General features: G+C 44.5%; 1 protein-coding gene across 1 annotated transcript in view; it reads right to left on the minus strand.

Annotated features, from left to right (window-relative positions):
* The window catches only part of JAZF1 (JAZF zinc finger 1), a 184,890-nt gene extending 171,771 nt beyond the window's left edge, over positions 1-13,119 (minus strand). Inside the window, exon 1 of the mRNA XM_082752175.1 lies at positions 12,916-13,119. Within this exon, the coding sequence (XP_082608301.1) occupies positions 12,916-13,030 (115 nt within the window). The 5' untranslated portion in view covers positions 13,031-13,119. The remainder of the gene's footprint in view (positions 1-12,915) is intronic.
* Between the last annotated feature and the right edge of the window lie 223 nt (positions 13,120-13,342).

Consider the following 13,342-nt stretch of genomic DNA (forward strand, 5'->3'; position numbering starts at 1 on the left):
GGTTGCTTCACTTCAGAGGTGGAAAGCTGTAATGGACTCATGATGAGGAAATCAGTCAAAAAAAAAAAAGTCAGGACAGGAGGTTCACATAAGCAGTCACTGAACTAGCTGCAGACCGCCTTCCAGAGAGGCTATTATTAGGAAGTCTAATCTTGGAAAGGGATCTATTCTGCTGTGGAATCACTGGGAGAATAGGAGAGTGAGGAGGAGACAGAAAGAAAAAAAAAGCAGGTCTGCTACAACAGCAATGGAACAATGTTTGTTTAGAAGGGATGGGCAACTGCCTGTCCAACTTACAACAAATCCAAGGACTCCAAACACGATGACTTTAAAACTGACCTTAAGGGAAAGTTTACTGTGTTCGTGAAAGAACAGGAAAAGGGTACAACCTATCTGACCAGGAGATGCACTATTTCTTCATGAGGAGCGCTTAGGAGTATCTAGACAGACCACCTGCAGAGGAGAGAAATTTAAAATACCAAGAGGGATTCAGCTTGAAAACTAAGGTAGATAAAATAACCTATAGAGATGATCCAATGTGAAGATTTATAGTAATACGGACTATAGGAGTTTTCAAAGTTGGTTGACTGTGAGGGCAGTATACTGAAGACACTTCAGGCATGTTTTAAGAACTCTGAATCTCAGTCAAGTACACTCCCCAAGCAGACTGCGTGAACATCCCTGACCATCCACTCCCAAAGCGAGCCTGCAGAAAATGAGTAGCCAGAATAGTTGTTCCTGAATTGGGGGTGCCTCCAGATGGCAAGAAAAAACATGGATTCTATTCAGGCAGGTAACTCTGCCCAGCTTTTGGGATTCAAAACTGCAGCCAAGACTGCCTGTTAAAGAGCTTATTAAAAAAAAAAAAAAAAAAAAAAAAAAGCACAGTTGTCATTCACAAACTCCTTCTGTTCCTTGCTTCAACTTCGAATTTCTTCCTTCTTTACCGCTTGCTATATTCTGATTTTTGCTTTCTCTAGAAGGTTGAAAATCAGGAAAAAGTTGTCAGGCATTAGTAGAGAATGCACCCAATATATGCACGTGGGATATTAAGACTGGAGTCTCTTTGATCCTGAAACTTGGTATTTCAGCATTAGTTCTTCAAATTGAGAGACTAACATCATACACACTTGGCAAAGATGGAAAAGGAACCTTCTGGGTTTACAGGGTTCACGTAGTAACACAGGGGCCTTATCAGTACAAATGAAGTATATTATACTATTATACCTGTGTAAGCAACCTGTTCCTACTTGCACTTACCCCATAGAGAATCAAAACTAAATAAATCAGAACAATGAGCACTGACAACTAAAGAAGGCTTTGAGATTTTACACGATGAAGTGGTTCAGTGGTTCCAGGACAGAGGAGCAGCAGCAGCTGTGACAGAATGGCTCCAACTCTGATGGGGAAAAATAAACCACTCACCTACGGAGCAGCATAGAACAAAAAGAACAACCAGAAGGGTTAGCAACAGGTGAGCAGAACCACAGGCTAGGGTTTTTCTGAAATTCAGGAACAGAACAGTAGACTATTTCTCACTTGCCTAAAAATCCTAAAACATGTCTACCAGCTCTAAAACAGAATACATGCATAATGCCTTTCTCAGTGGACATTTATTATGCAAAGGGCAAACCACCTTGGGTCACCAAAACCCATGGTCTGTATGGGTACCAGAACTACTGAACATAATTGCTTATCAAAGGCTACACAGTGCCTGAGCAGACCCTCCTACATAGAGAGCAATAGGTACATGTGGAATTTATCATCCCTCTCCTTCCGTCAGGGTTTGACACAAGAAAGGTCAGGTGGCAGGTTATGAGTGGGGCAGCATCTTCCTAGTTTAGGAAACAGCTAGGAGATTAATAGAAGAGAGATGTAAAGGTCTGTCTTTGTTCCACACATCAACACAGATTAAGAAAAAATATTTTTTTATGCCAACCCCCCACTACATATAGGGTTTTTGTTGCTGTGTTGTGAAAGGGTGACTAATCCTACACAACTGTCTTCCCAAAATGCAGGTACTGGAATTTTTTTTTTCTTCTTACTTCTGCAGTTTACTATCCTGTGTCAATTTGCCAGCAACAAACTAAGTATCTGGGCTCTTCTGCTCTCGCTTTTCATCCTAACCACCTGCATCTCTCCAGGCTTCTGAAAGAAACATTTAGCTGGTCTTCAGTTAGAGTTAATATTTTTAAATTACACATGCAGAAAGATCAACATCAATTATTTTCCCTAACTATTGATATAAGTCTAGTAAAACAAAATGGCTGTAAAAAACGTTGGATTATTTCACCGCATAAGTTAACAAAACTGTCTAGACAACTGTATGCTCAGTTACACACCCCAGTTCTAGCCACACATAGCGGAGAGCTACTAACAAATACTAATATTATACGAGGTGCCAAGGATCTTAAGCAGTCACTTGTACCACTGCAGGCAAAATTCCTCTCCTTTGCAGTATTAAAGAGGGCTGGGGGAAGCAAGGTGGTGGAGGATTCACTTTTCAAATGTAAATGCCATGGCTTCTCAATAAGCAGAGACAGGGAAGAAGCATTCCTACACTTCCAGAATGCTTCCTGGCAGTAAGGAGTCCCGCTGCTGGCACACTGTGCTGTTTGCAAGAGCAGAAGGGGTCAGGAGCTATATGTACAGTACATTTCAGAGGTCAGTGGAACTGCACAAAATTAGGGTAATACTGCTACAGGAACTGGATTTTTTTTTCCTTCCTTTTTTAAATAATTCAGATTGCCATTGAGGGGAAAAGATGCAGCTACAGAACAACTCGGTATATCTCAGTAACACTCATTAAGCTAATAAATTAATGTTCATTTTTATTATACCCATTTCCATATCTGACATGCATTTAAGGGTATGCCTACAGTTCAGGTAAAGCAACAGCAGATACAGATATTCTCGCTGATCTCTTTCACAATGGTTTCAGACTCTAATATGAAAATTGCTCCAGAGCTGAAATCCATTAGGTAACGGTAGCTCATAGGTAATTTCTTCTACAGAGTGATTAAAATCCAAGCAGGTCATATTAAAATACAAGAATGCAATCAACATTATCCACAAAAGGTAACAGCAACAAATACCTTTTCCCCATCCTGGGTATCCAGTTATCATCTCACCTTAACAAGCTTTGCTTTCAGGCTCTTGATATTTACCCTGGCCTGGAAGCAGGTTCAGAGAGCCACTAAAACTCCCTGGCATATAACTTTGTTCCAGATCACCGTGTCCAGTGCAGACTTTATCTCCCCACTGAATCTGGTCTAAAGAGAGCCCTGGTAACCGCCCCAAGATAACTGTGAGCAGACAGGATTATTTGCTCTGTTTGGAAGACTCACTCTTCACAATCTCACCAAAAATTGCCAGCGAGAAAGGGGTCATTCTGGATAGCTGAAAGAAGAACACGATATTACATCCAGATAACTATCTCTCTGGATAGCTGCCCTGGGACAGAGAACAGTATTTGGAAGTCCTGATAAGCGTGACCACGAAAAGATAAAGCATGAGGACTGACACAGCTACAGCAGCTGCATTTCTCATCTATAGTAGCATTTGCATGGTTCAGGATTATTTAGTCAATGTAAGAGATTTTCTGAGATGCAAGGAAACTGCTGCAATGCTAGGTCTGTGTGGGAAAGGTCCTACAGCACAGGTATTGAGCACCTCTAGAAAAAGAGATTCCCTAGCATAGTCCTCTGAAATGGAAATGCATACAAGAAAAAGCAAAAATCAAACAACAACAAAGCCCCACATGTAACAGTTTCCCACCCTCTACCATGCTCTGTCTCTTCCCAGGAACACACAGTGCTTCTAACTCCACTAGAGGACCCTAGGCCACCCCAATTTCTCCCTGGAAGGCTGTGCAAACCACAGAGGTTTATTGTAAATACCTCACAGCTAGGTCCATGGCACTCTGTGCTTGGATGAACAAGCCCCAGCTCGAGAGCACAAAGCAGCATATTCCTGCTTTTTCATGTCACAGCTGCGGAGAAGTTTAACTCCCCTATCCACAAATCCATCTTTTTCACATTAGCAAACACATTAAACGAGTCAGGAAGTTCTTGCAATGCAGCCTAAGCAAATCTATGGGGAAGAGGAGCTATTTGGGGGTTTCTCTGGAACTCTACAGCATTTATTTCTGTCCCCCTCTATCCTAATCATGAAGAGTTCACATGATGAAGCCTCAGTAGAAAAGTTCTGCTTAACCTGGCCCCAAACTGAAATGCAGGTGAGTGGGTTTTTGTTTGTTTTTATACATCAAAACTGGAACCTTAATAACTCTCAGAGCACTCAGGTAACCCAATGTAAGAAATAATGATGCCTGCGAGGTAGCAGACGCTCCTCTGCAAGTTACAGACACCACAACACTTCTACAGGTTGTTACAAAAAGATGTAAAAAGACCTGGAAAAATTACAAGTTTTTAGAAAAAGATGTAAATTTTCCAGGTCTTTTTACAAGTTTGTTGCCAAATTTACTCAAATCAAAGTCAGTACTTTGAACTGAACACAAAAGCAAACGGGAAGCAAGGGCAGACCTCAATAATCTGGTGTGCAGACTTCACCTGCAAGCATATAAGCATCTGAAGTCTCCACGAAGCCCTTAAATGAATTCCTGTACCACACACACGCTGATGAAGATGCTCAGAACGATTACAGCAAAAAGAAATGAGTGCAATACCGACGGACAGTTTTGTCCCCTGAATGCCCCAGTCATCTATCACAACATAGGGCCGAGTTCACATTCACGTGCCCATGCCAATCTCAGACAGCAGTGAAATTGGATCTCTGGCATCTTAGATGTACCAATGTGCCTGCAATTTCTGTGTTACAGCTCCACTTACAGCTTCTGTCTGGATACCTCCTACAAAGTAAGATGACCACTTTACACATTACTCAAGAAGGACGCGATATTTTACATCTCCTTGTTTCCACAGCACACTCAGATATTCGGTAGTTCTATTTTTATTCAATGAATATTTACTCTTTGTCAGAATATGTTGGAAAAAAATATGTATTTCCAGAAGGAACAGAAACATTTGCAGCTTAGTCAAGTTTGACAATGTAGTCTTCGAAAAAAAGCAAAAAGTGCATGTGGGGAGAGAAATCTCAGCAGTGTCCAAGTATTTCCTAAATTAAAAAAACATTTTGTTGGAGCAATTTCAGAAATGTCAACATTTCAAAATGAAAGTGCTCAGCTCTGCACAAAAATCTCTTAAAAAATCTTTATAATTCAAAGTCAGAAGAAATGTTTCAAAATACATCCGAACTAAATTCTGATCTTTGGGTCATAAGACAGCCAAGCTTGGCTTCAAATCCTATTGTTTTTTTTTTCCTCTGCTTTTTCCAGTAAACTGATAAATTCTACTTAAACTAATAAATTCTCTTTCTACTTCATCCTTCTACTACAAGACAGAAATGAGACTAACAGCTGTATTTCAGTCTTTTTTTTTTTTATTATTATTCTTTAATGTATTATTATATCTTAAATGAAAGTCCACAGTAGTAATGTACTCTAGTGTGGGCTCTCATCAGAGATGCAAACAGCACTGCAATCTCTTTGGTCAAGTAATCCACTCCCTGTCTTTGTCACAGCAAATAATTCAGAAAGAGCACCCTAAGAGTTCAGGGTGAAAAATGCAAAAATCAATATCAAAGAAAATCATTAGACTATATGTGGGAATACTTCTTGTATTCCACAGGTCAGAATATTACTCTAGCCTCTCATAACTAAAAGAAAGTCTAATAAATAAAGCATTTGCAAATGTCTTGGTGTAGAATCAGACACTGAATAACCGTAATTGGTTGCTTAATTTTAATTGTGAAATTATTCACAGACCCTTAAAACCAAGGACCTTTTTGGACCTTTTTTGTTAACTACAGCTAATTTATCAAATCTATTCTTTAATTGTCACTGTTTCAAATTAACACTAAAATCTTAGTCTGTGACTTTCTCAATGTGTATCTGGCTATCTACTTGGATTTTTATCAAATTTTGAATCACTGGTGTTTACTAGAGACAAATGAAATAAATTCTTAGTAAATCATAGCTTGCTCAAGAAAAGAAATTATAAATGAAGAAAAAAGCACATTCAGGGGCAATTCAAGAAGTACACTGAAAGCAGCTGGCCTCCAGTGCTTATTTGTTTTGCATGAAAGTATTCTGCAGCCTGTCACAAAGTATCTCTGATAACTTGTTTATATTTACACCAAATAATGCAGGAGGAAGGAACAGTAGAAGAGTTTGCCTCCAGATCCAGATCAGGCGTGTTTCCTTGTCTTTTTAGCATCACCTCTTCCTCGATTATTTTTTATTATTCACATCATCTTCTCACATTCCCCAGGTAAAGATGAGGTGAAAAACAGAAGATTTGACCTGACTACTTTACATTCCTCATAAGGACTGCTGCTCAGCTACAAAACTGTTCTCTCATGCCCTGAAGAGCAGACACAATAATCGCTACACATTTTCGCCCCCAAATACAACACGTATGCCCAGCTCAAATGAAGTATGACACAACCACTACAAGTTACCTGATGTTTCTTCGACTTGTTTCACATGCTGAGTTGTATTTATTTAGGTTTGCTCTTGTACAAGATGAACTGTCCCTGCAAACCGCCGGTACACAGCCCCGCAACAGGCCTCACCCGAAGCCACTCGAGTAGGCAGAGGAAAAAGAGAACATTCCTATTGACTTTATACAAGGCCTTCAAACTTAAAAAAGGAAAAATGTGTTTGTAACACGTTAACAGATGTTTGTTTTCAGCCCTGTCTTCCTAGAAAATAGGAGACTGAAACTGTAAGCCCTGAAAATATTTTATGCCTTAGCCCCTCCATGTAATCAGTAACCTCAGAACAAGAACATATTTTGTGTCATAGCAGTATCAAAAATCATGTTTTAGTTGAAGTTTAATGGCAATTCCATTTACCTCCATATGATTAATATAATCTAGGCTTTGTCACAAATGTTATGCTTAATGTTTTATTACAATTTAAATTCAAACACAAAGAGCAAAGGAAACCAGACCTGGAAATGAAACAGAATCCCAAAATCCGCTCTGCTCAAGATTACACGTGGGGAAGAGAAAAAAAAAAAAGGTGCTGATCAGAACTGTTAGTCACAAAAGACTATTTAAGAGAAAAAAACCTTCCCGAAATAGAATGGCCTTTCTCACCACACCAACTTGCAAAGCGAGTAAGCAACATCCTTGGAACATACATCCTTCTACATCACTGTCAAATGCATTTTCTGTAAATAAATTAAAAAAAAAAATATTACAGCTGGACAGAAGATTAAATTAAGATAAATACTGCCACAATTAGGTTTCTCTAGTTGCTTCCAATGAACAATAATTGGTACTGCTGCTGAGGTAAATAAGTGTAATTGCTCATTTATTTTGCAAGGCCACACATTTATGCCCATTACATAGCATAGCAACTGAGCACAGGCGTGTCCTCCAATTTCCAGGTACTGGACAAAGCATCCCATATGCTGACTATTTTACCTTATTTCCTCATAGGGGATGCTGCTTGGCTAGAAAAATGTTCCCTCATGCCCCAAAGAGCAGACATGATAACCATTATATATTTTCTCCCCCAAACTGTCCCATATAGTTGCCACATCGCTTGCGGTATGTAAGAAGCCTTCGGATAAGAACTACCACGTCTTAATAGAGGCAAATCTGAACTCCAAATTTTAATTTATACATTAAGCAAAATGCTAAAATAGAACTGTATGACACTAATTGCTTATCTTCCTATTCTTCTGAAGAACTCTGCTTGAAGTTAACAAAATCCTTCCAGGCTCGTTTGCTAGGCCTCCCGTCAGTGCTAACATGTACAGCCCCTTGTCCTCATCACGAGCAACATGAAAGAGTTGCATCTTTCTGTGCTTGTTTTACACAGCATACTGCGAACTCCAGTATAGGAGCTGTCACTGTCATCCCACTGCACTTTATCCAATATGCTGGTGGAAGTTTCCCCAACACAAAGGAGAGCAAAGCAAACATCTCAGCAATACCAAATGCCATTTTTTTTTGCGTGTGCCTGCAGCCAGCTTGTAACTCAACACCTCGCAGCTAAAGTGAGGACATGGCCCAACCTTTATTAGCATTTCTGAGAAAATATTGAAAGGGCCAACTTCAAGCAAGCTACACGCATTCACCCGATGGATTATGAAACCACTTGAACTCCTTGCTGCAGAATTTACCCCCCTGACTGCCTAATATTAAGCACAAAGTGAAGTCACTGAAGGCAGCAGATGCCGAAGTTTCAGGCAGAATTTCAGAAGCCTCTTTCCTCCTCTATATGACCTGAACTTTTCAGATGCGTGGTATTTTATACGCAGCTTTTGGTCCATCTTCTGCAACTATTCTTTTGTTGAAGTTGTGTTTTTCTTGCTAATCCTACTACTTGGAAAAACAGCTGCCTGTGCTCTCACAGCAAGTACTGTTCTGTTGCAGGAGCCATCCTAGTATTTGGGAACCAGTCAACTTTAATGAGAAGCACCACAGCTCAGCTCTGACAGCCAAGGCCACTATACAAATACCTTGCTGGAAGCTATTCAATAACAGGACTGTGTGTGCGCAGCGCCAATAGATCATCTTAGTTTGTGTGACTATTCTATACGCAAATATTTGGGGTTTTTCTCCCTTCAAGATCTGCTAGCCATTTTCAGCACAATACAATTAACAACTTCTATCTCCATTAATGTGCCTTCTTATTCATCTTTTGCGTCTGCTCCTATACGCAGTGTTGCTTCTTCAGGCCCACTGTTGTATGTTCAGACACTCATTTCATTCACATCCATTTCTCAGCAATCAACAGGTCTCAGGAAAAGCAGAACTGTCCAGGTAAGCCATACAGCTGCACAGGTATGTCATGTCAATATTTGCCATGAAACAAGGGAGCACATCAGAGCACATACTGGCTCAAACAAGCAACAAACTCATCTGCACACATGATTAAAAATACCCAAAATAAATGTATATCAAATTAGATATATATGTTGTCAAAATCTGATAAAGTGACTCAGCTAACGTCCTGTCTCTGTTTTCAGACTAAACATTACATTAGGAACTAGCTTTAAGGAGGTACTGACCCTCCTCTCTAAAGGATACAGATCAGCTATGGGCAGATTAATGAAAATGATCAAACTATGGGAAAAAAGTGTGTAGCCCTCCAGAGTTCTGAGAACAGATGACAAAGCCCCAGAAGATTACTTATACCAAAATTAGACTTGGATGTAATTTCAGAAATGCTCTGTGGAACCAGAACTGCTGTTCCTAGCGTCACAACCTTACCACACGGTCCAACTTGTGATGAAGGCATCACCTGGACAGAAGAAATGCAATAGAAATTGCCATGTTGCCACATCTGAGTAATTAGCAGTTAGGTTTTTCAGATGTTTCCCCCACTGCCCCACCCTCTTCTACACAGTACTTGTTGGGGAAATAACTGACTTGGACTGATATAGCCTATTCTATAGGGTGAATCCAGCAAAGAGTGGTAAGTTGGGCCTTTTGCTCCCACCCCAGAGATACCAGAAAATAAACCAGGCTACCTGAAAATGGATAGAGTATCTAAAAATCAAGAGACAGGGAGACCGCCTACTAAAGCAGACTAAAAGACACCCTCGTTGGCATGCTTACAGGGAAGGTGACAGCACTTCAGGTTGCACGAACAAAGTCCTGGTAGAAAAAGCTCACGGAGAAACATTGCAAAAATTACTAACCAACAGTTTTGAATCAATGTCTATTTTCAGCTGTGAGCTGCAGAAAATGAGAATACAGCCTGCTTGGTAGTCAGCACTGCCACAGAATTACAAAAGTTCCTCCTGCAGAACACACTCTCATTGCATAGAGCACCGTTAGGGCCCTCTGAAAGGCCCAAGAGCAATATTCCTGATTTAGCATAACTATTCAGTGCAACAGAACACACAAAGGTAATACTTAAATGTAAAAACAGAAAACGCAGCAGCCGATCACCACCTCAGATGTGAATGTTTCATCCAACAGGCAAAACTCTCCCAGGTTACCTGCACTGATTTTCTTTTTTACGGTACTGGTCATATATCAGGTGGTCCCTAAGATGTAAGGGGGGAAAAAAAAAAACACAAAGAACTGCACAATGAATTACTTCATTACTATATCATTATTCATGAATATTATACTACAAGTAAGAAGAAAGCGAACTATAGAACCCCTCAGAAACCAACTGCATTTCATCCCCAAAATGCCACAAGTGTTTCTTTATAGTAAGTTGAGCTTTGCTGGCAAGGCTGATGAAAAAGACCCTTGGGTAAGTATTTGTTTTTTCAGGGACAACTGAGTTCTGAAAAAGTGACCAAATCCTCACCAGCACTCTGCTGAGGATGTGAATGACTGCTAACCCACCCCGTGGAATGTGACACAGCAGCAGCACTGCAGCAACTGGAGCTACACGGAGGGAGCATCAAAAGCCGATGCCATAGAGGTCTCCCCACACAGATCTGTTCACAGCATCAGGTTTGTTACCTGCACTGCAACACCGTTTGCTTTGCAACCTCCCACTTCAGTTTAAACTAATAGCAGAAAATAACTCAATTGAGTTTTCTTTTTCTTGCAGCACACACGGAATGTCCCAAGCAACGTATGTTTTACATGGCACGTTACCCTGCTCTGCATGCCAAAAGCTACAGTTATTTTTTAACATGACAAATTTTGGTGCACATTTCTAGACCTGCGTGACAGAAAGCATTGGATTCTGTTTGCATCAGACTTACTGTGGAAATAGTTCCAACACAAGCTCCTGTTCAGGCATTTGCTCTTTTATTTCAAAGCTGCCTTCGGAAACGTTAATCATTTTCTAGCAGAATCCATATCATGTGAGTTTTCATCCTCCGATCCTTCAAGCTGCTCCAGGAGCACATCACAGGCACCACCCTGTACAGCCGAGGCCTCTATGTGAGGACTGGGATCCATTTTGGTGTAACAGGTGCAACTCCCAGCTGATTTGTCAGGTGTTTGATAAAGGTGAGTAACACAACATACCTGTGCCTCGTACCCACAAACAGGTCAAGTTTAACCTACCTTCACGCCAAGGTGAAGTGTTAAAGCATGAGCAACCTTACAGCATTTTGCACCACTTACTACACCATCAGACGCATGCGTGATGTCTTATGTGCAAAGTGTCTGTTCTGCATACTCCAATTGTTGGCCAATGCCACGTAACATGTATGTGCACATGCTGAATCAGTAGCACTTTATTAACTTCAAGATAGGGGAAAAAAAAAAACAAGTAATATTTGAAACAGAATTAAATATACAGTTATTAAGGAATTACAGTATTTCCAGATAAAGTTCTCCTCTCTGCTGAGGAGTCTGAGAACTGCTGAGCAGCGATTACAGCGCAACGCACAGACCGCGTGGGCTGGCCTCTATCTTTCCTGACACCCTGCGGGCTGTGACACCTACGGGCCGATAACCCATTTGAGGGGCACACCAGATGACTTACGAGCTTTCACTTGGGGTAACTGCTTCCCCTGAGCTTTTCCGTCACAATGTGACGTGGGGCATAGGAAGAGTGAAGATTATGAGATTCGAGAGGAAACCCCCCAAAAGCCAGCAGCATCACAGCAGCGCAGTGCAAGCGCGCCGAGTCATAAGTTGCAGAGTCTTGTGGTGTGTGGTTTTGTTACTTCATCCCAGACACTGTGGTAACGAGGAGCAGCACACCTTTCATCCTTCTGACCCGTAATGTGAAATGAGTGTGATGTTACACTTGCAATTTGAAGTTTGGTGGTTTTTTGGGGGGGATATTTAGGCCTGCCTATTAGAATATAGTTACACTGATGAAACCTGCGTGCGTTTCGGTTTGTGGCAGCACTTTATTTCCTTCCACTTCCACCAAAGCTCGCCAGCCTGCGGCCCACAGCCACCCACTTCAAACTTCAGCATCCCCCATCCCACCACCCCTACGGCTCCGGGACCCGCTCTGCTTGGCAGCACCACCCCGGGCGCGCCTCAGCTCCGAGCCCACACCTGCCGGAGCAGCACAACCCAGGGAAGGGAGAACCGGGGAGGGGGCAGAACCGAGGGGCCGGGGCCGAGCCGCGGGGCGCTGCCTCCCCGGCGGGCACGCCTCGGGCCTAGCCGCCGCCGGAGCAAGGCCGCCGGAGGGGGGCGAGGGAAAGTTGGCGAGCACGGCCGGCAGCCGCGCCGCCCCCTGCCCGCCGCGCCGCCCGCCCGGCGGCCCCTGCGCACGCTCCCGCCCGCCCACGAGGCCCCCCTGGCCCTGGCCCTGGCCGGGCGGGCAGCGGAGAGGGAGGGAAGGAGGGAGGCAGCGCCCCGCGGGGCTGAGCGGGGGGGAGGCAGGGAGCGGGGAGGAGGAGGAGGAGGAGGAGGAGGAGGAGGAGGAGGAGGAGGAGGGTGGGGGGGAGCCCGCAGGTGATGGGCTGAGGGCGCGGAGCCCGGCTCCGTCCCGGCGCTGCCCCGGCCTCCCCTCGCACGCCGCCCCATCCTCGCCGCCACACCTAGCAACGGCGCTGACAGGACGCAGCGGCGGGAGGAGGAGGAGGAGGAGGAGGAGGAGGAGGAGGAAGCGGAATGGCTGCCGCGGCGGCGGCTCCCTCCCTCCCTGCTCTCCCTCCCTCCCTCCTTCCCCGGAGCCCTGACAGCCAGAGCCGGGGCGGAAGCAGCAGGCGGCGTGCTGTGCCCGTCCTCTCCTCCTCCTCCTCCTCCTCCTCCTCCGGGGCTCCGCACTCCCTCCTGCCCATGCAAACTAACTCCCCCTGGCCGCAGCCACCACGCGTCCCCCGCCCGTCCCTCCACGTCGCCCTCCCGCTGCACCTTGTGCCCCCACGCCCCCTACCCCGGCTCCTTCCCCCCCTTCCCCTTCCACCCTGCCCTGCCCCTGCCCCGGGCGCTCACCGATGTGGTTGTCCTCGATGTGCTCGATGAGCTCCGCCAGGGTGGGGAAGTGCAGCCCGCAGCCCCCGAACCTGCAGGCGTTGGAGAAGAAGGAGGCGGCGGCGATGCCTGTCATGGTGTTACATCGAGATCCCCCCGCCGTGCCTGCTCTGCCAGGGCGGGGAGAGGCGGGGGCCGGGGGGAACGGGACGGCGAGAGGGAGATGGGGAGGGAGAGAGAGGAGAGAGAGAGAGAGGCTGGGGGTGGGGAGACGACGACGAGGAGGAGGAGGAGGAGGTGGCGGCGGCGGCAGCGTCGGGAGCGGCGGAGGGGAGGGGAGGGCCGGGCTGGGTGGGGGGAGATGAGGCAGCCGCAGCTGGGAGGAGGGACCAGCGCCGCTCCGTAACAGCTGGGCTACCCCAGCGGCAGCGGGAGCGGGGCAGCCCCG

The sequence above is a fragment of the Aythya marila genome (assembly GCF_965140915.1).
Source record: "Aythya marila genome assembly, chromosome: 2".
Lineage (NCBI taxonomy): Eukaryota > Metazoa > Chordata > Aves > Anseriformes > Anatidae > Aythya > Aythya marila.